The 24768-nt window shown below is 37.3% G+C and overlaps 1 protein-coding gene across 8 annotated transcripts in view; it reads left to right on the top strand.

Annotated features, from left to right (window-relative positions):
* FNDC3B (fibronectin type III domain containing 3B) overlaps positions 1 to 24768 on the top strand; it is a 316053-nt gene that overhangs the window by 281286 nt on the left and 9999 nt on the right. For all 8 annotated transcript variants that reach the window (XM_037525111.2, XM_054700361.1, XM_054700362.1 and 5 more), the window contains 3 exons: positions 5112 to 5324; positions 19841 to 20007; positions 22740 to 22867. In XM_037525111.2, coding sequence (XP_037381008.1) covers positions 5112 to 5324; positions 19841 to 20007; positions 22740 to 22867 — 508 coding nt within the window. The remainder of the gene's footprint in view (positions 1 to 5111; positions 5325 to 19840; positions 20008 to 22739; positions 22868 to 24768) is intronic.

Below are 24768 nucleotides of genomic sequence, written 5' to 3' on the forward strand. Positions count from 1 at the left end.
GTTTTCCACTTTTTTTTTTTCTTCCTGAGTCAAGATGTGTTTTTGTTAAAACATTGCTTAAAATCTGAGGGAACATCGTAAAATCAAAGTAGCTGATATCAGAACCAAAAGTTGTTTAAATATGTGAAAATAAATTTCTTGACTATTCTAAATGTCTATTTTATTGGCAAAATAAAGTTGTTGAGCTGAAATAGTAATCAAATTAAAATTATCTTTTGATTGGATTTGTAGCCTTGTTCAACCCATATTATTGCTTGGAAAGTATGGTTTGCCAGAATACACAAACACTTGAGTTTAACAAGCACTAGGTCACAACAAGGTCTGACCTGCTTCTGCTGGATAGAGCAGAGCAAATGACAGAAGCTAGAGGGGCCTCAGTTGCTTTACTTGTATAATAGTAGTTCCTATTTCATGGAGTCAGGGTAGAAATCAGAGATAATATTGTACATATCAAACTTACATTTCAAAATGAGTAGCCACTGTGCCATTTAGTCTGACTTATTTAATCTCTGCAGTTAACTTCAGTTTCTTTGTCTCTAAAAGCAAGGAAAAAACACTAGTTCCTAGGACACAGCGTAGTCCTTGAACAGAGCAAATGCTTGGTGTTGTGGTGGTGGTTATCACTTCTGTCTCTTCCCAAGCTCTTTGTCACACCTTCACCTTCTAAGGATGGTTTAAAAATTCAGTCCTTTTTGCTGTTGCTGGGTCCTTGGCCAAAATTGAGGCGAAGGAAATGAATAGATGTCATCAGCAATGTGCTCAAGTTACAAAGTTTTTGGTAATAATGCAGCTGAAATGAAGACTTATGTTTGTGTGTCCAGTCACTCCTCATGCACCCCAACATGTTTTCTTCACCATTGCAAGAAATGACAGCTCACGAGGCAGCGTAAGAGTAATACCTCCATAAATCAGTGCTTTTAAGTTCACCCACATGCTTTTGCCCCTCCTCGGATCATTTTCTGGTTGTATGATAAACTCAAAAATACTAAAAATTAATAAATAGGAAGTGCTTTCCATATCCCTATTGTAACTTAATCTTGTTTATAAGTACAGCAAAAATATTACGATCCCCATTCTTAGATAAGGAAACTGTTACTTAAAAGTGGTAGATGATTTGTTCAAGGTCATCAAAGTGATGATGATTTCAGAGGCTATGCTGCTAAGGACAGTTAAATTGCTACTTTAGTATTCTTGTTATAGTTGTTATTTTGTGGTGGTGGTGGTGGTGTGTGTGTGTGTGTGTGTGTATGTATTTAAGGCTATAATTATATGCCCACCAAATACTCCTCAGTAAATGCTCAGAGAACCATGGAGTCACAGATATAAGGAATCCAAAACCTAGCAGTTCATTGTGGAGACTTTGAGAAAATAGATCAATTTACAAAAGAAATCATACATTAAATCTGTGGGTTTTTTGCACTTTGATGCTTGAATTTTATAAACTATTTTTAAAATTTTAGATCATTTAGATCTCGTAATACTTATTTTTCTGGAATAGGACAGTCTTAAGCAACCCATTAATTACCTCTCTTTTGTTATTAACATAGCTAAGGACAATATGGTCTGCACTGACCAAAGCAGTAGGATCCCATGGAATGCAAGGTGAACTTGGCTCTGAAAGACTAGGCCGATGGAAATAAACATCTTGGTCTGTGAGACTCTAAGGATACCTTTATTTTCTAGAATAAAAGGTAGGGGTGGCAGTTCAGACCCTAGAAGGACCTTTGTATAAACCTTGTAGGTGAGGAAATTTGTTATACCATTGAAGAAAGAAAGAGATTGATGTCTGACTTAATTCCCTTTTCCTGAGAAAAGAGAGAGGCCATTAATTTCTACTACTATGATGACCATCTTTTAAAAAGGATTTTTCCTCTTCGGTTGCAGAAAAATGTCTTACTTTTCAATCATAGAAAAAGGTATTACTACCATAAAGTTACTTTATAAGACTCATGTTGGTAGGCAAGAGTTTATTTTAATCTTTCAATGTTAGCCTGATCATTATGAATATAGCTTCTATAAACATTTGTGTATCAGTATTTGCGAGAACATAAATTTTATTTTATCTCGAAGAAAACCCAAGATATGCTGGGTCATATGCTAAGTATATGTAACCTTTTTAGAAACTTTGTCAAGAAACTTCCAAGATGGCTGTATCATTTTACATTCTCACCAGCAAAATATGAGGGTTCGGTTGTTCTTTATCCCTTACCAGCATGGTATGAAATATTTTCTATTTTAGCCATTGTAGTAGAGACATAGTGCTAGCTCATTGTAGTTTTATTTTGCATTTCCCTAATGGCTAATGATATTGAACATCTTTTCATGTGATTATTTGCCTTATATATACTCTCTTTGGTATAATGTCTGATCTTGTCTTTTGCCCAGTTTTTAATTGTTTTTGTTTTCTTACTGTTGAGTTTTGAAAGGTCTTTATACATTCTGGATATGATTCCTTGACACACATTCTCTCCCAGTCTATAGCTTGTCTTCATTCCCTGATATAATCATGGGTTTTTTCTTCCTTAAGGGTATTAATATAATATTATATTTATTTTCTAATATGATAGTATTAAAGTAGTATTAAATATAATAGTATAAAAATAGCAAAAATTTTTAATTTTGATGAAGTCTATTTTTCCATTTCTTTTATAGATCATGCTTTTTACATCATTTCTAAAAAGTTTTTACCTAATTCTAGGTAACATATTTTCTCCTGTTTTCTTCTTTAAAGTTTTGTATTTTATATGTAAGTCTAGATCTACAATCCATTTTGGATTAAGTTCTTTTAAGAGGTGAAGTTTAGATTGAGACTTACACCATTGGTTGAAAACACTTTTCTTTCTCATTGAATTATTTTTGCACATTTGTCAAAAAATCAATCGGTTATATTTGTGCAGATCTATTTCTGGAGTCTCTATTCTGTTTTATTGATCTGTGTGTCTGTCTCTTTACCAATACCACACTGTCTAGATTACTGTAACTTTATAGTAAGACCTAAATCAGGTTGTGTGATTCTTCCAACTTTATCCTTATTTCTCAAGTTTGTATTGGCAATTTTAGTTCCTTTGCCTTTCCTTTTAGAATCAACTTACCTTTATCTACTGAGAAGAATCTTGCTGAAATATTATTAAAATTGCATTACATCTATAAATCCATTTGAGGGAATTGACATTTTTGCTGTGTTGAGTCTTCCAATTCATGAACACTGTATGTCTCTATTTAGGTTTTCTTTAATATTTTCAACAATGTTTTATATTTCATTTCTTTCTTTCTTGTCCCTTTTTTCCCTACTGGCTAGAATTTCTAGGACATGATGAATAGCAATCTTTTCACCATTGATTATGTTGTCAGCTATATGTATTTCCATAGATGCCCTTTTCAGGTTGAGAAAGTTCTCTCTATCCCTAATTTACTGAGAACTTTTATTAAATGCTTTTTCTGCATCAATTGATATGGTTATTAATATGCTGGGATTGGCTATGGTCTGGATAATGAGAGAATGTAGAAAAAGGAGAGAGGGTAAGAGATTTTCCCTTTTCACTCTGAGCTTTCAGAGGACTCCCTTCAGCAATGCAGATGACCACTCTGGGATACCAGGCTGCCTGGAGTCCAGCCTAGAAGATAATGGAAGGGGGAAATAGTAAGCTCACTACTGGCATGATGATGCTGCATATTTTTCCCCATATCCTCCAGCTATTGTTTACTTTTTGGAGTTCTTAAGTAGTTGCTGAATTTGTTTTATTCAAGTTTAATTAATTACCTTATTCAGTGGGAGAGTAAGGTAGAATGTGCTTTACTCTCTCTCACCTGGAATTAACCTGTTTTTTTTTTTTCTTCTTAACAACCTACAGTCATATTATTAGATTGACTTGCTGAATTACATGATCTTTAAGTTTGAAGAATTTTAATTTGAGGTCACATGATAAATTTAGGTATTGAATATCTAAATGATATTTCCTACATACGTATTGATAATTTCTACTTAAGTATAAGTAATAATAGTTGTTAATAGCTACATTGTAAGAATATTTTAGCTGACCTGTTGCCTAAGAATTTATCTCTTGGGCGGTGTTTTTTGTTATCATTTGTTAGGAAACATTGCTTTTGATTTCAAATCAGGTTTTAATGTTGAACCTTTCAGAACTAGTGACATCACTCTCGTCAATTCAGTAAGGTGCCTGTGTGCCTACCAGGGTGTTTGGGTGGTATTTCCCCTGGAGGCTTGGTAACAGGTTATGAAGGAACTAGAGGGATACAGACCTGGAGTGGTCTTAGAGTAGGGTAAGCTGCAAAATTGTGTGAGGTTATTGAAAGAACAGAATTGTAGGAAGTATTGTACAGAAGAGGAAAGGAAGTCCCAGCTTTAAGAATATGCAGTCACTGCAGGAATGGTTGCCAAGGACGAGGATGAAACATTGCCATCAGTGTGCTGTTTAATGGCCAACTGTGTTAATTAACTAGTAAGAAGATAAAAGAATGAGAAAAGGAATAATAATAGGATATCATTTTTATATATAGTTTTATATATATAGTTTCACTATTTTAAAATTCCTAGACCATGAGGAAAGTGTTAATATATTTTCATTACATCTGAAAGGCACTTGCTCACCAGCACTGTCTGCATGCTCAGCTGTGATAAGAACTGTGGAGATGGGACCTGAGGCTAGTAAGAGGAGAGAGAAATGCCCTGTTGAAGAGTTGGTTTCTTTTGTTTTTGGACCTCTGAAGGAGATGTATTTCTTCCATATCATTTATTCTCCTTGGCCTACTTCCAAAACTGACTTTGAGGCAGCTGAAGGGTGACTAGAACAAAATATTAAAGCACATCTTCAAGATGCGGTCCCTCAGACAGTGGCCTCCCTCCCTTTTTAATTAAAGAACTAAGGGTATCTTAATAATGGGCTGTTGGTTTTCTCCTCTTTCTGGAGCAGAGAGTATAATTTGGCCTAAAGCTACCTAATTCTCAATTTGTCTTAAATTACTTCAATTTGTTTTTCTTTTTTCCATGATAACCACTCTAAGGGCAAGTAAGAATTACTCCAAACAATGTTCATTTCAATGAGGAATCAGTTTTTTAAACCTGCAATATTTGTATTTTTTGCCTTTTTCAGGATCAGAATTCAGGCCATAAATGAAATTGGAGCTGGACCATTTAGTGAGTTCATTAAAGCAAAAACTCGGCCATTACCACCCTTGCCTCCTAGGCTCGAGTGTGCTGCAGCCGGGCCTCAGAGCCTGAAGCTGAAATGGGGAGACAGCAACTCCAAAACGCATGCTGCTGATGACATGGTGTACACACTGCAGCTGGAAGACAGAAACAAACGGTAAGGGGGTTGGGGGTTGTCTTTAAAATGTTCTTCCTCCTCGTTGAAAGATTTCCCATGTATTTGGGTCCTGCATTGTGTACTCAATTATATCCTCCATTTTCAATTTGAAATTTCTCAACGAACATTCTAAAGATCCTGGTTTCCCTGCTGTGATAATATATGTGTTTGTTTTTTCTTTCATAAAATCAAATAAAGGAGAGAAATTATCTAAAAAGAAAATTGTCAAATTCAAGTAACAGCGTTACTTGTAACAGTGTTATATTAGTCATGAGTGCTGAAGGAAATAAGACTCAGGAAGAGATGTTACCTCTTTAAATTATTCAGTAACCATCAAGACAAACATGTTTACCAGTCTGAAATAGCTGTGGTGGTGTACAGATGGGAATAGTACTCTGTAACTATGGGCAATGCAATATCAAATTAACCAGAGCAAATAACATTCTTTATAAGACTCCATGCCCAGGAAACACTCTTGGCTACAGAAATCATATCCATCCTTTTACATAGTATTTATTTAACCTAACTTCATTTTCTCTGAAAATGGTCAATCAGAAGATGGCAACTGAACTGTATTTAGGAATAATTCAAGTGAAGAGCAGAAACTAATGATACAGTGTTCTGTTACCAAAAGCCCAAATCAGAGAAGTCAGGAAGGGGAGGGAGTAAAACTAAGACAACCGGCTGGACTTACGGCATACCTGCGGATGCACAAAGCCACTGTTGGCATAGAATTAGTTCTGTCACTTTGGGCACTATAGTATTTTGTCCCTTTACTTGGGAAAGTGGTTCTAGTCAGCACAGAAGCCCCTGTTCACTGTCCCCAACTCTGTACTGGAGTGTCTTCGCTTATTTCAGTGCAATGAAGTTCTGCTATGTGGAAGGTGCTGTTTCACTTGGGCCTTCTATGGAGACAGGAAAGAACCAGCACCATCCTCCAGGAGCATAAGATCGACCCACAGATTGTCATAGAACAATAGTTCCATTGCAGGAAATGCCCTGGAAGTTTGGAGGAGGCAGAGACCCTCCAGTTCTAAAGATCAGGAACTGCTTTTTTCCAAACTGATGATTGTGCAATTGACTTTGAAGGACCTGACAAATCTAGTAGTTTGCCTGCAGAAGAACAAAAAATGATTTTCCTACTGGAAACTAGCCCTAGTATATAGAAAGCACACAGAATGTAAGATTTCTTTTGGTAGGTTCAGAGACTCAGTTCATACTCTTAGACAAGCGTATTCACCCTTTCACTGGCTCATTGTTTTACGGGTAGGGAACTGTTTGCCACTGGAGAGCACTGACAAGAGCAGAAATTGTGGACTAACAGAAAAATGGAAAAAAAAAATTATAAAACTAGCCTTTGGGGGAATTCATAAGCAAGTCTTTTCATTTTTTCCTGAGCTCTTCACTTCCATTGGAGGTAGAAAGAACCTTCCTTAGAGAGTTTCTTCTGTTTATACTGCTTTAAAAATGATAAGACCAAAAATGTAGTCAAAGTTGGTGGCAGAATTGAGATCAAAGCTGCTACCTCCTGACTCCCAGTGCAGATGACTCTACTCCCGGGCCTCGTCTACCCTGTGGTTTGTATGGAGAATGGTGCTAATGCTCAGAACAAAAACTTTCCATGACCACTCATCTGAGTTTGTTCTTTCATGAGATATTTAAATACACCAGACAGAAAACAGTGCAAAATCTGGTATCAATATATACTCTGTCTTTGGGGGAAAATAACCCAAGGCTAGTCTTGTTAATCAAGTAAATGTCTTGCCTAAATTGAAATGGCAATTTAAGGCAACTTACTATTAGGAACAGTATTTTTCTTAATTTTATGAGCTAGAGTTCAGATTTATCTTTTTAAATTAGATTTGTCAGTGTTCTCAAAAAGTTATTAGAGTGATAGCAATTTAGAGCACAATAAATTCGCATTCTGTTTGTGGAATGATCTTCCTCAGATTTAATAGGATAAGACTTGGCCTGATTTGAGTTTGAAGATGACCTTCCTTAGTGTCTTGAAACTGAACTGTAATGAATGGTCCCTTGAATTCAAGCCTTTAGATTTGAAAAGTGATGCATGATGATCACAAAGAAGCAATTTGAATTATATGGTGTAGTCTTTTGTCAGTTTTAGTCCCCTTGAGGTTTTTTAGGACGTGGACACAGCTAACCCAGTTGAAAGGAACAGTATCTTTTCCCAGATCTGTAGCTTTGAACTTGTTGTTAGAATGGTTTCTATTTATGGCTCTCAGAAAAGTGCTCACATATTTGTTAGCATAAGCATCAATTTTATTAGTCTTAAGTTCTTATTATGGATGTGGCAAAAAATATATATCTTGCTTGTAGCCAAGGTGAGAGCCAGAAATAGATTTGTGATTTGCATTTGCGTTCTCGGCTTTCTTTATTTCTTTTGCCATGAACACTTCATACTCGTCACTCACCTTTAGCATTTGAAAGGCAAGCTACTGATGTTGCATTATACAGTGTTCTAATCAATTTTGAAAATAATCTTAGTCTTAAAACATTTTGCAACAGAAGTGCAGTGAAAATAACTTCTTGCTTAGTAAATATCAGGTTAAATAGTTAATTTTGGCCACTAAGTCATTGTTCCCATTTTTTTCTCATCCATAAAATAAAGGGGTTGAAGTAAAAGATAAACTCTGAGATACTTTTTCACCATAAAGCATCAGATCTCTAGATTTATTTATTTGTTTGTTTGTTTGTTTATACAAGCACTGGGTACAGTCAGAAGCACAGGAGGGTGAGAGAATTCACCAGAGCCAGAGCGGGGAACAGAACAGGCAGACTGATGAAACCCACTGCTGAGGGGAGCAGCGGGCATGGCAGGAGAGGTCTGCACACCATGTGGGACCCTCGCCTGGCGGCCAGGGATCGAACTGGCGCTACAAAGGCTGCGGGCAGCTTCGCAGCCCAGCACTCAACCATGTGCCACCAGGGGAGATCCAGATCTCTAGATATTTGGGAGCAAAATCCTCTGTGTGTGTGCGTGCATCTTATCTCTTTTTTCCTTCATATTTTAGCCTCTGTTTTTAACAGTGTGTGTGTGTATGTGTGTGTGTGTGTGTGTGTGTGTATGTATACACACCTTTCACTTATAGATTCTGATATTACCCAGAGATTTCTAAATAGAATGTTTGACCAAAAATATATTTTGAAACTTTCTAAAGGGAATCTTTGTATTAAGCACCTACAAAGTACCAGACATTGTGAGATTTATCTACATTTAGTTTTCCTGAATAAAAGTGAAAAATTCCCTATGATAGGATTTCTATCAAAGCCTTCCACCATCTAGGTGAAAAAATAAGATTATATTTGGTAAGTTGAATTGATTTGAACTGTTTTATTCATAAAAAGAAAGGACCATGCTTGAATATTAGATAGACAAAGAAGGCCAGAATCAATCTCTGCCTATGGAACTCACAGTCTTGTGTGAGGTGGGTAGAATATACAGATACATTCAAGCAAATCATGATGCAGAAGGCTTAAAGACTTAAATATGCAGAGTATGAAGGAAAGTGAGAAGGACTTTTATTGTAGGCTTAAACTTATATGAACAGAGAAGGCTTCTTAGAGAACACAACAGGTTGGGTGAGTCTTAAAAGAGTTCCAATCTTAAGATCTTATGCAAGAGAGTCTTAGAATGCTAGTAATAAGAACTCAGGATAAGAGAGAAACTAAGGACAAACTCCAAAGCACAGACATGTGACCTGGGTCTTTTTTCCAAGAAAAGACTTTCTATTCTTGTTTTGTTAATTTGGGAACTATTTCATTTAAGTAGAAGTGACCTCAATAGAGGTTCTTGCCCAAATTCTTGCTGAGAATTCATCTAGATCACCTGAACTTGCTATGTTGAAAGTTTTTTTTCCCCCTTCAACAGACATGTATTTCCCATGTACTTCTGACCCACAGGGTTCCCAATTCAAGGTCACCAAATACATATTTATGTAGCAGCGGTGCTTTGTATTTATAGGACTGTTTATCTCTGGCAATTAGATTATGATCATTTAATCAGCAGTTTTTTCCTGAATTACTGCAATGTGTGCTAGTCTTATGAGTATGTGTCCTACCTATAAGGAGCTTATCTTGCTGAGAAAACAAATTAAAATGAAACAGTGAGCAGACAGCACAAATACTTTATTTAATTTCAATGAAAAGCAAAATTTAGATTTATTTGGTCATAGAGTGATTAAGTCTGTTTTTTTCTTAAAATTTCTAACACAAAAGATCTAATGTCTGGTTTCTGTGCACGCAAGATAAATATATACCCAAAGTAAACATTTTGATAATACTGCTTTCACCTAATACAGGGATTAGAATAACAAGATCAATTCATGCATTTTAAGGCTGTGCTGCTGTGCCAATGATTTGAGTATGCATTTGTCTGTATTACTGAAATGAAGTGCTGTGCTGCCCTAACAGAATTTCAGTTGATGCTGATTCTCATTCTGACCCTCAGGGGTCCATGTTCCCGATAATTGTACACAATACTGATGCCAGAGGAACTTAGATTCCAGGAATGCATTTGTGGTTAATCTGTTGTTCAGGTTTCGTCAGACAACCCAAGCATTTTAAAGCAAGACTGCAAGAAAAAGAGGGTGGGAGAGAGGGATCTAACAGAGGGGATAATTATTACTTGCTCTCCATTAACTCAGCCTTTGTACTTGGGACACTTTTTTTTTCAGCCAGAAAAATTGAGGGGCTTTGTAATATGCACAATATGACTACTTGTTTGCTGTTAAAGGGATTAGAAAATAACCTTTATAAAGAATTCCTAAAAAAAAAAAAAAACAACATACTGGACAACTGTTAAAAGTGTCTGGGGTATATGAGCACTAGGTGAGGAGTGAATTCTCCTACTATCTTGCCTATTATAGAGCAAGCTCGGGCTTCTATTTCTCAGCATATTGCTGACGTAAATGAAATAGCGGTAAGGCACGTGTGAGTTTCCTTTGTTTCTATGAAGTAGTCTCAAATCACTGATCACGCTAGTGGATAAATGGTGTTTTTACATCACTTTCAATCCCTGGAAGGCAATTGTGTTTCTTGATGGGTGTGTCATATCTCTGCTTTAATCCTTGAAGATGAGATTTACTGTGTATTTGAAAGCTAAGTATAAAAGTGGGAGATTTCGAGGTTCTCAGATGGTCTTAGACACTCTAGTCATCCTTTCTTCAAATATAAGTAAATATATTTTAAAAACATATCAGTATTTAAGTGCCATTTAAACAAAAAGGTTGAAAATAGGAATTTGCTTTGAATCTGTGTAAAGCATTTCTTCCATCGGCAGCAGCTATAGTGACTTATCTCTTAGAAAAGGAGCATGTAAATTCAACCCAAGAGCTGAAAAGTATTACAGCTTGATCACTCACAAGCCAAAGGTCTATATTCACCTAGGGGAATAAGGTAGGAAAGTTAACCCCTTTGCTCGTTAGTCTTTTGGAAATTGCTCTTGGCAGTTTTGGGGTCAGGGTACAAGCTGAGATGCCCTCAAACCTCACAACCAGTTTAGGTAATGCACCTTCCCTGCCTCGGGTGTCCTCAGATCATTCCACCTGCTTTCATCTGCTCTTCATAGAAATGGCAGGACTCCGTGTTCTCGGTGGAGTGAGGACACATGCATTTCTGTTTTGAACATCCTCTATTTCCATTCATCACATCAGTAACAGAAAATTCACACACCATGCAATATACATGGACCCCAGGGTGACCACAGGTGTCTTTGTTAAGGAATATAACTATACAGCATTTATGACAGCTTTGGTTTGTGATATTGTGAAATGTATTTTGAAGGGTGCCATTTACAACCGTTAGTAGATGACAGGCCATGTTAGGTCAGCAAGTTAGATCATTCTGAAGAGTTAATACTAATGAGCTGCTGTTAGCCTACAGTGGGCCTAGTATTACAAGACAGCAACAAGGTAGTAAACAAAAACCTTTGTAAGCTCTTCATTCAAAGTACTATTGGGTGTTTCTGAGCAAAGCTGTTTTAAATAAGCAGATTTTGAAATTCTTTATAAAGCATCATTTCCCTCTAAAAGGATTTAAAATAAAGGAACATTTAAAGCTACAACTTATCTGAATTTCTTCCCCAGTTGAACATTAGTGCCCCAAAAAGTCATCTTTCACGATGATAAAGTCTAAAATACTGAACTTAAGAGGCCTCCCCAGTGGCACAGCAGTTGAGCGCCCGCAGCCTCTGCAGCCCTGGTTCGATCCCCGGCCACCTGGTGAGGGTCCCACATGGTGCGCAGACCTCTTCTGCCGCCCGCTGCTCCCCTCAGCAGTATATTTCATCACTCTGAAATATTTCATATTTCATCACTCTGCCTACTCTTCTCTCCCCTCTGGCTCTGGTGACTTCTCTCACCCTCCCGCGCTTCTGACTGTACCCAGTGCTTGTATAAATAAATAAATAAATAAATAAATAAATAAATAAATCTTAAAAAATAAATAAATAAAAGTAAAAAATAAAATACTAAACTTAAAAGCATAGCTTTCCCCTGGAATTTCTTGACAATGTCAAGAATCTTTTGTTTTCGCCTCCCTAATATGTACTTATAAGGACTCATAGAATGTGTTTAATCCTTTTATTTGGAGCTCATAAAATCCTTCCAGGTGAACTCAGCCTTAAGAATTATCTCCTCATTCAAGCTCATAGTGAAGATAACAGACTGCACTGTTGTCGAGATCTTTGTATCCCCTTGGAGTGAGTGTCCTGACAGGCAAGCAGAATAAGCAGTTGTTTTCATACTTATATATAGGTAGAACTCTTAAAAATCAGTAATAAATCACCAGCACTAAAATCCATGTGTGCTTATTACCTTTAGAGTGCTTAGTTTCAACAAGACATTACTGTCAAAGCTGAAGCAATTTGGGGACAGAGCCATAGAGAATTCATTTCGCCTGTAAGCTTTCAGTGACCCAGCCAGTCTCTGCTTTGTTTATATTTCTCCTTCCAAGTAAATATTTTTAGTAGAAAAGAGCATTTCTCCCCAGTTTTCCTTTCTCTAAGTAAAAATGCCCAAATTTCCATTAATGAGCAGCTTGTACAGGCCCTCTGCTCCCACCTTCATCTGTTTCAGCAGCAGCTCTTGTGGCATTCAGCAGGACAGAGTGGGTAGTGCTCTCCTGCGTGGCTTTCTCTCCAACACAGAAAGCCTACGGGGATGTATGTGAGAAGGATGTCTTCTCTTAGATTGTTTCCCAGAGTTAGCTAATTTATGACAAAAATGCCTAGAGTTTCCAGTGGAGCAAGGAAATTCTCTTCAATAAATGGTGTTGGGCAAACTGGATAGCCACATGTAAAAGAATTAAACTAGATTACTACCTGGCAGCACACACAAAAATTGACTCAAAATGAAGTAAAGATTTGCATGTAAATCATGAAATCATAAAATACACTGAAGATAGTATAGGTGATGTACTCCTTGCTATCTGTCTTATATATGTGTTTGAGGACTCAACTCTGACAGGAAGAGAAACAACAAAGACAAACAGAATTACATGAAACAAAGAGAGAAAGAAATCTGCATAAAAATGAAGACATTCTATAGAGTGGAAGAAGATATTTGCACATCATATATTTGACAAGGGGTTAATAGCCAATATATATGTAGAACTCATAAAACTCAATAAAAAGAATCTGATATAAAAAATGGGCAGAGGATCTGAATAGACACTTCTTTAAAGGTGACATGTGGAGATTCAATAGGCACATGAAAAGATGATCCATCATCTCTTATTGTTAGGGAAATGCAGATCAGAACACCAATAAGCTATCACCTCACACTTGTAAGAATGGCTATTATCCAAGAGACAAACAACAAATGTTGGGGGGGATGTGGAGATTCTTATACACTGTTGATAGAAATGTAAATTGGTACAGCCATTATACAAAGTGGTGTGGAGATTTCTCAAAAAATTAACAATAGGAATTCTGTATAATTCATTTATCCTACTTTGGGTACTTACCACCCGGATACAAACTACTAATTCAGGGAGATACATGCACCCCCATGTTTATTGAAGTATCATTTATAGTAGCTGAGAAATTCCAATGGAGCAAGAAATTTATGACATAAATTAGTTGTGTACATATATGTGGTTTTATTTCTGGACTCTCAATTCTTTTCCATTTATCTGTGTATCTGTTTTTATTCCATTATTAAGCTGTTTTATTTACTGTCACCTTGTAGTATAGTTTTAAGTCAGGGAGTGTGATAACCATTTTTGCTCTGTTTTCCTCAGGAGTGATTTTGCTATTTAGGATCTTTTGTAGTTAAAAAATTTCACATTTTTGTTGTTGTATTTTTGTGAAGATTACCTTCGGGATGTTTTTAGGTATTGCATTAGATCTGTTTATTGCTTTAGGTACTGTAGCCATGTTAGCAATGTTAATTCTTCTGATCCATGATCACAGAATATACATTTTCATGTCTGTGTCAGGTGTGTTACTTCTCTGATTAAATTTTATCAAACACATTTATTTCTCTTTGATGCAATTGTAAATGAAATTATTTTCTGTTCTAATAAAACTAATGAAATTAGATTCTGTTAGAAAGCTTTTCTTTCTGTTCATATTTGCATAAAAAAACAATAGAATTTTGTATATTTTGAAACCTGCACTTTACTGTATTTGTTATTCCTAATAGCTTTTTACTGTAGTCTTTGGAATTTTCTGCATGTAATTTAATGTCATCTGCAAATAGTGATAGTTTTACTTTTTCCCTTCCAATTAGGATGCCTTTTATATCCTTTTTTTTAATATCCAAAAGAACAGGTTTATTATAAAAAGGGAGAAAAGAATAACTAACACTCGCACAGGGAGCCTTCCTGGTGGCCTAAGGGTTAAGTCTCAGCATTATCACCGCTAGGCCTGAGTTCAGTCCCAGCCCAGAGGCTAACCACATAAGGCACTGCAGACCTCTCCTGTCTTATCTGCTGCCCCCCCTTGGCAGTTTATTTCAGTAGATCTGCCTATTCTGCCCATTCTGTCTCTAATGAATCCTCTCACACCCTGCACCACTGGCCTACACCCCAGTTATTCTACAAAATAAATATTTAAAAAAAAAAACACGTGTACAGGCACAAGCTGGCGGTAAGAGCTGCCCATAAAAGGGACAAGTTTGTTAGAAAAGAAGCCTGCACAGTCATAGGCTGACAACCTTGGGCGAAGAGCTGCCTCTGCTGCTTTGTACAGGGAGGAAGTCAGTGAAGAGAAGCACCAGCGTGGTCACAGGTGGGCCAGAGACCTGCTACCCTGCAAAGGGAGAAAGTTGGTGATGAGGAGCATGTGCTTAGGCACAGGCAGGCAGAAAGGCTGCTGCTTTATACCCTTTTTTAGTCTGATTGCTCTTGCTGGGATCTCTAACACTATAATAGTAATGAGTGGCTATTCTTTTCTTGTTCCTTATCATGAAGGAAAAACTTTCAGTTTTTTGCCATCGTGTTTACTGTGCTTTTGTCTTAGATGGTCTATTTTTTTATGTTCTCCCTTTTGTGGACAGTTTTCATCATAAAGTTGAATCTTGTCAAATGATTTTTCTGCATCTGTTGGGAAGATCATATGATTTTTATCCTTCCTTTTATTGTGTGTATCATGTTTATTGGTTTGCTGATGTTGAACCATCCTTGCATTCTTGGAATAAATCCCATTTTATTATGGTTTATGATTCTTGTAATTATTTTAAAATTTAGTATGCTAGTACTTTATTGAAGATTTTTACATCGATATTCATCGAAGATATTGGTCTGTGGTTTTCTTTTTTTTGTGATGTGTTTGTCTGCTTTTAGAACCCAGGTAAATATGGCTTCATATAATATGGAAGGTTTATTTCCTTTTCATTTTATGGAAGAATTTGTGAAGAACATGTAGTCTTTGAAAGTTTGCTAGAATTCACTAGTGAAGCCATATGGTCCTGTGCTTTTGGTTTTGGGGATTTTTGGTTACTGTTTCAATTTCCTCATTCATGATGGGTCTGAGTCTACCTAATTCAGTCTCGCACTGTTACATATTTCTAAGAATGTGTGCATTTCTATTTGTTGCAATATAGTTGTTCATAATACTCTCGTAAGATTCTTTTTATTTCTTTGACATCTGTTGTAACTTCTCTTGTTTCTGATTTTGCAGTTGTAATTTCTCCTTTATATTCTGGCAAAGGTTTGTCTATTTTCTTAATCTCTTTCAAAGAACCAGGTCTTAGTTTTGGGGGGGGTTTTGGGGGGGACTTTTAAAAATATTTTGTTAATGTATCTCTAATTTTTACTGTTTCCTTCAGTCTACTGACTTTGGCTTTGCTTTTTCTTCTTTTTCTAGTTCATCTAGGTGTGGGCTTAGATTTTTTGCTGATTATTCTTGCTTGCTGAAGGTATTGCTGTAAGCACTCTTCTTAATACTGCTTTTGCTGCATCTTATAGGTTCTGATAAGTCAATTTCATTCATCTCTAGGTATTTTATTTAACCTTTTATTTCCTAATGAACCAATAATTATTCAGTAGCATATAATTTATTCTCTACAAACTTGTGGTTTTACCCTCTTTCTTCTTTTGATTGATTTCTAATCAATGTTATTTCTTTTCCACCTGAATCATTTATACTTTACTACAATGCAGTGATTTGTTCCTTCATTTATTCTGCTTCCATAGCTTATTCCAGCTATCAACCTCATTAAGTTCTTTGCATTCCAAAATCTGTTATTTTCTTATTTAAACTTTCAGTTTTTTAACTTCTGTTCATTAATTTTATTTCTAAACTCAATTTGTTTTTCTGAGTTTTGTATCTCCTTGATTTGCTTTTCTAGGTTCTCTTCTGTTGCTTAGACTTCCCTTTCTGAGCATTCTATCTCTGAGTTTATCATTGAAATTTTGAATTTTCTATCTGATACAGAGATATGATCTTCCATGTCTTTGTGGTTGGATTCGGGAGAATGATTTGCTCCCTGTGATGTCATATTTCTCTGAAGTCTCAAGTTGCTATATGTCATAATTTTTTTGTCTACCTATTTTGCTTTTTAAAATGTCCTTGTTTTGCTTGTTTTGTTTTTGTTTTAATATCTGGATTAATAATTTGGAAAGTCGAACTACTTTTAATTTTCCAGCGGGTGGCACTGTAGCTTTATTTCTATTTATTTATTTGTTTGTTTGTTTATTTATTTATTTTGGTGTCTGCTGCCTTCTGTAGGTCCGAAAGCCTGTATTTGCAGTTGCCATATCAGCAGCAGGGGGCAAGTAGGAGAGTTGGGTACGTTGCATTGAGTAGCCCAGTAACTATTGCAAATGTTATGAAAGTTGGGGGGGAAATATTACTGTGAGCTGGCTTGTGTTTTTAGCACTGCCAATATTTTCCTTTCTTGGATCTGAGATTCAGTAGTCTGTCTCTGTCAATGTAGTCACATCATCAGTACTAGTCTCCAGGTGAGAGAGGGAAAGTATAGTCTACAGAATCTTATCTGCTATCCTCCTTAACTGGGCCCCTACCATTGTGGAGCACCCTAACTCCTCCTTGTGGGCTTCACCTAGATGAAAGGTGTGTGCCTCCACATCATTTCCATTCTCCCTTCCCCAAAGCCCCTGGCAGAGTTGGTAGCCTGTCATCTCTGCCTGTGCCCCTGACTAAAGCCTCCACACATTTCTTTGCACCCACCTCCCACACACTGAACCATGAATCTCCTCTGCATACCCTCTGGTTCAGTCTTTGTTGGTTTCTGAAATGCAAGGGGTGCTTCAGTTTTACCATGAACTGCTGGACACTCTGGATATAGCATCCCTCCTGTTAATTGTTACTTACTCCTCTTAGGAGTGAAGTAAGGAACTTCCTCTGTTGTTATCTTTGTTACATCTGCTTTTGACACTTAAAACAGCCCATAAAGTAGATGCTGTCTGTGTTTTGCAGATGGGAGAAACTTCAGCTTAGCAGGGTGAGTAATTTGGCAGTGAGTCACAGGGCTGAGAGTCAAGTTCAGTTTTCTTGGGTCCAAGTCCCTGTGCTCCACGTTTTCCCACCAGGAGTGTGGGGGTGCAAACAGGGAGATAAATAATAAATGGTACAGTCTTCAACAGGTAGAGTAGACCAGAGGAGTGACCAAGGAAAAAAAAAACTCCCCACACAGTGTGTCCTCAGCAATCAAACGAGGGATGAGGTCTCGTGAGAGTTTTTGCATCTCCTGCTGATTATGTAGGCATTTCAGCTGCTCAGGTTCTTCTTCACTCCCTCATTCTCAGTCATTTCCTTCCAGGGATCTCACTACACCATCACGCCCCACGTCCAGCTTAGAACAGTGCACCCTAATACAGTGCAGATCAGGCCTCCAGGACAACAGGACTCCTTTTTCAGCCTCTGGCTGTGACTCATGCCCCAGCACTTAGAATGCATGAACATGTGTGGGGTCCAAGCACTGATCCCGGGGGCTCTAAATACAAGGGGGAGGGAAAATGTCATCCTCTTCATCACAAAGCTGTGCTCTAAGTTCTAATCCTTGGTTGCATTTAAAACATGGAGTCTTCAATTATTTTGTCCTGGCACATTTAGCATATTCTATCATTAAAAACTCTGGCTTATTAATAAATTTTAAAATTAGCTTGGTCTTTTATAAAAAATTTTTAGGAAAGAGAAAAAAATTTTGATATGCTATTTATTCAATTTGATATGCTATTTGTTCACTACAAAAATAAGAGTACTGAAGTTGCTTCTGTAAATGTATTTGTGACTGTGAATGCTACTGCCCACATATAGAATTAAATCTAGGCACAAATACATATTGAACTTATTTTTAAAAGAAATACTGTCATTAGTATATGATAAAACAGGAAAGCAGAACTGAAGTAAGTCCTCTCCAAACTCCTTTAAAAGCCAGGCTTCATTGCAAGTTTGTAATGAAAATCTAACACTATCGCTTCTTAAACCAGGACTTCTTTGGTAAAATTAAGGGCAATTACTCTAGCTAGACATGGTAGCCCAGGTAAGGCTGAGTTAATAAATAGCTGTTTGCCTCTAGCATTAGCAAGGGGATCTTCATTAAGGCGGTAATGTGTCAGGAACGCTAAATAGGTTGCCATGGTGCTTGTGGGTTTCAGTCTGGACTCTGGCTTCCCCTGAAATTAAAAAAATGTCCAGCCCTCAGTAAAAAGTGTTCCTTTTACACCAAAATAGAGGAATATTAAATTTGTGAAATGAAGAACTTAGCATCTCAATTGTAAAAGCTGATGAAAGTTTGGATATTTTAAAATAAGTATCAATTCTGATGGGTTTTGTAAAAAAAAAAAAAAAAAAGTCTATATCTTTCCATTCATTCATCCTGAGAAACTGTTCTTCAGAAAACCCTGCCCACGCGCAGGAGCAGCTCACACAGGGGTTAGGTTTTATTCATCTCTAAACACAGAGCCTAACACCCAGCAGATGTTCAAGAAATGTTTGGTAAATGAATGCATAAATTCTGCTTATCCCTTAGGCCAAATTGGCCTAAGAGTCAGAAATTTTGAACTATGATTCTATCATTGACCGACTTCCTCAGTATCTGAAGACAGCGTATCATCTCCAGGCTGTGATAAAAACCTGGGAACTGGGACAACAAACCAAACACACAAGGCCGTGTGTTTGCATTATTAACTCATGTATTCATGCCAGAAAGGTTCAAATCCTGAATCTACTTAAAATCCTGGATAACTAAAGGGGAGTGAGTTCCAAAATATTTACAGTTAAGTATAAAAGGAAAATGATGACAGCTATGTTGTAATTCTAATTATAATCCAGTTCATTGTGAAAATATTGATTTTTCAAGACCATGGGGAAAAGTCCTTGAAATGCAAAGCTTTATTTTTTATCTTCATGCCTTCTTACATCACATGGAAATATTAGCAGAGAGGTGCACGAATAATCCTGGTTCAAATCCAAAAGCTGCCGTTCTAAACTGTCATGCTCACCTGTGCTAATTTCCTGTTATTTTGATGAACTTGGATGATTCTGGACACAGTATTTAATTTTCATTGTACACAGTTTGTCAAAAATGTATAATTTTTAACATTTTTGTATCATTTTAAGAATGGGGCTCGGAAATTAATTTTCTAGGAAATACTTGGTTATTTGGGAAATTCAAGTAAAGAGCTCATTTTATTTCTCTAGTGCTCAGTTAACATTTACTTCATTAACCAGTAAATTAACCAGAGTTCTAGGTGGTAAATTAACACATTCAGACTCTGTAAACTATACCATTACAAAAAATTTGAAATTTCTGGTCTTTATTAATAAAGACATGGACAACTGGTATTTCTAGAATTTAGACTATTTAAAGGTAGTTTCATTCTAAGCACTATATCTGCTTTAATTGGTGTTTTTCTTAAATATATCTTAGACATTAAACTTAACCATAACATAGCAGCTGGTTGAATATTAATATGACTATATAAAAAGTACTTACCAAATTGGTCTAAACTGCTCCACTAGCTTCATTATAGTTTCTTGTCATTAATAAAATTTCAGGTAGCTTAATGGATTCATCATCTTCCTGTAGGTTTGTTTCAATCTACAGAGGACCCAGTCACACCTACAAAGTTCAGAGACTGACGGAATCCACATGCTACTCCTTCAGAATCCAGGCAGCCAGCGAGGCTGGGGAAGGTCCCTTCTCAGAAACCTACACTTTCAACACAACCAAGAGTGTCCCTCCCACCATCAAAGGTTTGTAGACAGTGTATTCTGCTATACTTTATTATAAAATTTATTGAGACTTAAGAGTAGGAGGCTTGAATCTAACCTTGAATGTATTCTTTTTTTTTTTTTTTAAGATTTATTTATTTATGGGGTACAAGCCAGAGGTGGGGGGGGGGAGGATTCACCAGAGATAGAGTAGGGAACAGAACAGGCGGGTTGACTGAAATATACTGCTGAGGGGAGCAACAGGTGAGACAGGAGAGGTCTGCTCTCCATGTAGGGTTCTCCCTGGCCGGCCAGGGATCAAACTCATGCTGCAGAGGCTGCGGATTGCTTCATAGTGCGGTTCTTAACCCCTTGCGCCAAGGGAGCTGCAACCTTGAATGTATTCTAATATTTCTAATATCACAAGATAGAATCAAAAGAACAGTCTAAAAGAGGCGGTGAGAAAATGGGTTCTCTGGGGAAATGAGAGGCCTTAAAGGGCCTATCAATAGTGACTTCTCTCATGTAAGTGTATATGATTACTGCCAATAATTTGGTAGTGAAACATTCTCATCCCCTCCAAGGATAGATAGACAAAAAAAAGACCCAAGCTTGAAATGGGCTTGAAATGAGGGTAAATTTCTGGTATTACAGATTTATGACAGCTTAGCACATGACTGCCTACATAGGCAACCTCAGCACTGTCTTCCCCCCTACCCTCACCTCTCACTAGGGAAAGCTGCAGTAACAGTGTCTTCAGATCCCCTCAAGTATTTGCGTTGAGATTTTTAAGTGACTAGTTTACTGTCTGCCCCGTCCGGGTGGTTCTTTCACCAACTCAAGTGAGCAAAAGGTACACTGTCCGGGTTCTTCCTTCACTGACTCAATGGATTCCACATACTACTCCTTCCAGTTCTGCCTTCTGCACAGCTGACTCGGAAAGCTGGGCAAACAGCAACAGTCAGCCCTAGCCACCTGGCATTGGGCCTAGAACCCAGCCCCTTTGGAGGTTCCTGAACTTGGACCGCTTCTCCTCCTGATAACATGGCTCCTGTGATGGTCCTTGCTGCCTGTCTTTGCAGGGTGGGAATGGCTGGTGGCTTCATCTGAAATCCCCCGAGGCTGATGGGTAGATAAGCAGCCCACCTGAGCGAAGTTGTACATGGGTAAACGTGAGGGTGAACTCTATTGTTTGGGAGGGTAAGGGAGTGAGCACAATCTGTAAATAAGCTCCCATGTGTGTCTGGCCCCAGGAGCAGGCCAGTGATGCACCACTGCCACATGGAGGGGCTAAGTCAGTTGCCACCAGAACACTGAGTCAATTATGGGAGAGTGGGGACCTGCAGTCCTGGGTCAGAGGTGTTAGGCTTCTGTGAAGGTTCCCGTAGCTCCACCCAGGCTTCTTTATGGTAAACACCTTCTACTTCCCTGCCCTTGAACAGTCCAGAAGCTCTTTGACAATTTCTTCTTCATGTGACTAAGAAACTACTATAAATGGATATTCTCACACAAGGCCTTGCTGGGTTCCTTGAGCTGTAAACGCTCCAGTCCTTGGTATCTTGTCATCCTTTAACCAAAATAGAAGAGAGTGCTGAATATGAGGTGGCTGATAGATTTGTTGTGACAAGGGAAATTTGCCACATTACCAATTAGCAAGTTTCATGGATCTTTCTGGCACCATCTCTAACATCTCTCAAGGTGATTGTTAGTGGCCGTTCATTTCGTGGCAGACAGAACATTGAATTGATAGCACCTGCAGTTCAAGGACTGTTTCCTCATGCAAGGCCCTGCCCTCTCATTCGGACTCAAGAAATTATCTTAGCCAGAGGACTATTTAGTCTGATAAGATTCCTTGTTTAGTTTTTCCATAAATTACTTAGAGTTTTTACCAACTAATTCCAACCTTTTTTTTGAAGAGAACCTTTCTTCTGAAACAGATCGTACAGAAATGCAAGTATTCACAACTGTCTTTAAAAATTAATTATTGTGTAATTAGAAATTTGGAATAAAGGGATTCAGAGAGAGGAATTACATGTTTTAGATACTTAATAGAAAAATATCAGATGCTGATTTAAACTGTAGAGAAGTATATGCTATGAGAAAATACCTTAAAATTTTATCACATTTTAAATGCCTACCATTTGAACCAGAATGACAATTCCAGTAGGTGAAAAATAAGCTAAAAAATAAATATAAGGTAACAGTTTTGAAAGACTGTGTTGCTCATTCTGTGAGACTTATCTCAGATGCCACCTGCTCCTCACACTGTCCTTACACTCACATTTGTGGCTTTGCCGTCCCTGGAACTCCCTACCTCTGGCTTGTTCCTCTCATTTTCATCTGCCTTATGTTATGTTTCCTTTTCTAATTGCATCCTAAGCTCTCCCCTCCTTAACTAGATCTTAATTTCCTCCAAAGCAGAATTTTTTGTATCCATTTTTGCACACACACACACACACACACCCCACCCCCAAGTATCTAGTGCAAGCCTAATCATAGAAGGTGCTCAATAGCCATGGAAAAAATGACACACATGTGACTGAGTCCAGCGGTAATTAATAGAGTAATGAGCAAAAGATTCTTCACTAATGCTTTCAACTCAAGTGTATCTTCTCTGCATAGAGGGTGCTCTGCTGTTTTTCTAGGAGGCTGGACAAATTCCTCTCTCAGGGAGGCATAATACTCTCTCTAGGTTCTCACTGGTACTGCTAAAATAGTGACTGTTTATGTCATACTTTGAATTTTGAACTTGGATATGTGGATTTGTATTTCAGCCCCTCGAGTAACACAGTTAGAAGGAAATACATGTGAAATTTTATGGGAGACGGTACCACCGATGAAAGGCGACCCTGTCAATTACATTCTGCAGGTATTGGTTGGAAGAGAATCTGAGTACAAACAGGTAAGACCCCAGTGCACGGCACATATGTGGCTTATTAGACTTAGACCTCTTGCCTCTGTCTGCTGCCATGAACGAAACGACTTAGCGACCAGTGAGCTACATTTTCTTTTCTTTAAATCACTCACAGAAACTGCCCTAATATGTACCTGTTACCTACTACTTTAGGACACATAATCCATAGTTTAGAATTTATTTTGTAGATGGTGCTATTCATCTTAAAATTTCAGTTCTCAAGCATAGTCTTGTATATTAAGCTCTATTATTTATACCTGATATTGGCATTGTTGTTTACAAATAATCAAAGCCCTTATAACTGAAAATGAAAGTGCCAGTGGTTTCGCTATAGCAGGAAGTAGTCTCAGCCTAACTCCTGAAGCCTATGTCTGGTCTGCCTTTTATTTAAAAGTTTTACAAATGCATCAGGAAGCTGACCTCTCAGTCCTTGAGCCCCCATGATTCAGAAACTCTAGGTCCCTGCTTGGCACTCTTTAATATACACAAGAATCACCTGGAATTTTTTAAAATGCGGATTCTGATTCTGTGGGTCTGGGGTAGGGTATAAGATCTGTTGCTTGTCCATAGACCATAATTTGAATAGCAAGACTGTATGAATCACCTGGTAAACCCAGGTGAGAGAGAATGTAATTGAAATATCACCAGGTGTAGACAATTTGGTTTCGTTATTTTCATTCCCCTTTTTGATATGCTTCCCAAACCACCCATTATCACGTCTGAAACCTATACATTATTCCATAAGTTTCTTTAATGTTTCCAGAAACTTAACTATCCAATCAGGATAGTTATTCCATTAGGAAAATCAAGTCCCATTCATGTCAGCACCTTTAGTAGAGACATTTATATTTATATTGAACTGAAAAGTTGAAGGCGCATGTCACCTGTATTTTGAAACATAAGGCAACATTTATAAAGGCTTCTTTATTCAGCTTTTGAGACACCAGATAATATAAAAACATCATTTTAGTCACAGTTTTAGTTAAATTGTTGGTTGATGGTCCTTATAATAGTAAAGAATAATTACAAATAAAATGTGTAAAAAGAATCCAAGAAACTTAGGTCCATGATATTGTACTCTATTAATATGAAGTAAGCTACTTTAAGCACAAATAAGACATCCTGCCAGTATTGATTAACATCAGTGGATGTTATTACCAGATTTTCCATCATTCCTCTTAAGAGCAAAAACACTGCCATTTTCTTTCATTTTCCAATGAAAGAAAGTAGCTTCACTTCAGAGTAAATAATTTCACATGTGTAGTTGTTTCATCTTACCAGAAAGATGTGAGTGTTTTCAGGGTCACAGCTCAAGTAGAGAGCAGAGGCTTTCCCCACCAGATTTTGTCATCTTTAGCTTTGTCCTCTTCCCTAGCAGTGTACAAATGGTTTAAAGATGAAATGTCACTAAATTTCACATTGTATCAACTGACACAACAATAATTCATTTCTCAATATTAGTTCATTGCATGTTAAAAATCTTTTATTCCACATACCATGTTTTTCTGCCTACCCTTAGAAAAATGTTCTGCTTATCAAAGCACAGTGATTGTTGTTTCACATTGAAAAATAGCATTACATATGTTAGACATATGTTAGACAAATGTCCTACATATGTTAGACATTTCCAAAATGTGGGTAAATCCATTCAAAATTTAGATTTTATTGGTAGATTGGCTGTTTTGAGTCTTGGTGATTGTTCAATGTTAAATACTTTGGTCCATGGATATGTAAATACTAATGCAATACACAGACACATATATGCCTCATATATTTCCTATTGTAAACAGTTATAAACAAGAGTTTCTTTTTGAAAATAGATGTAAAAACAAAACACAGCAGGCTCGGTAGATCAGAATTAGCATTCTTCACATAACCATGTGTTTCCT

This window comes from Talpa occidentalis, unplaced genomic scaffold (genome assembly GCF_014898055.3).
Source record: "Talpa occidentalis isolate TD23 unplaced genomic scaffold, MPIMG_talOcc4v2.1 talOcc4.4, whole genome shotgun sequence".
Lineage (NCBI taxonomy): Eukaryota > Metazoa > Chordata > Mammalia > Eulipotyphla > Talpidae > Talpa > Talpa occidentalis.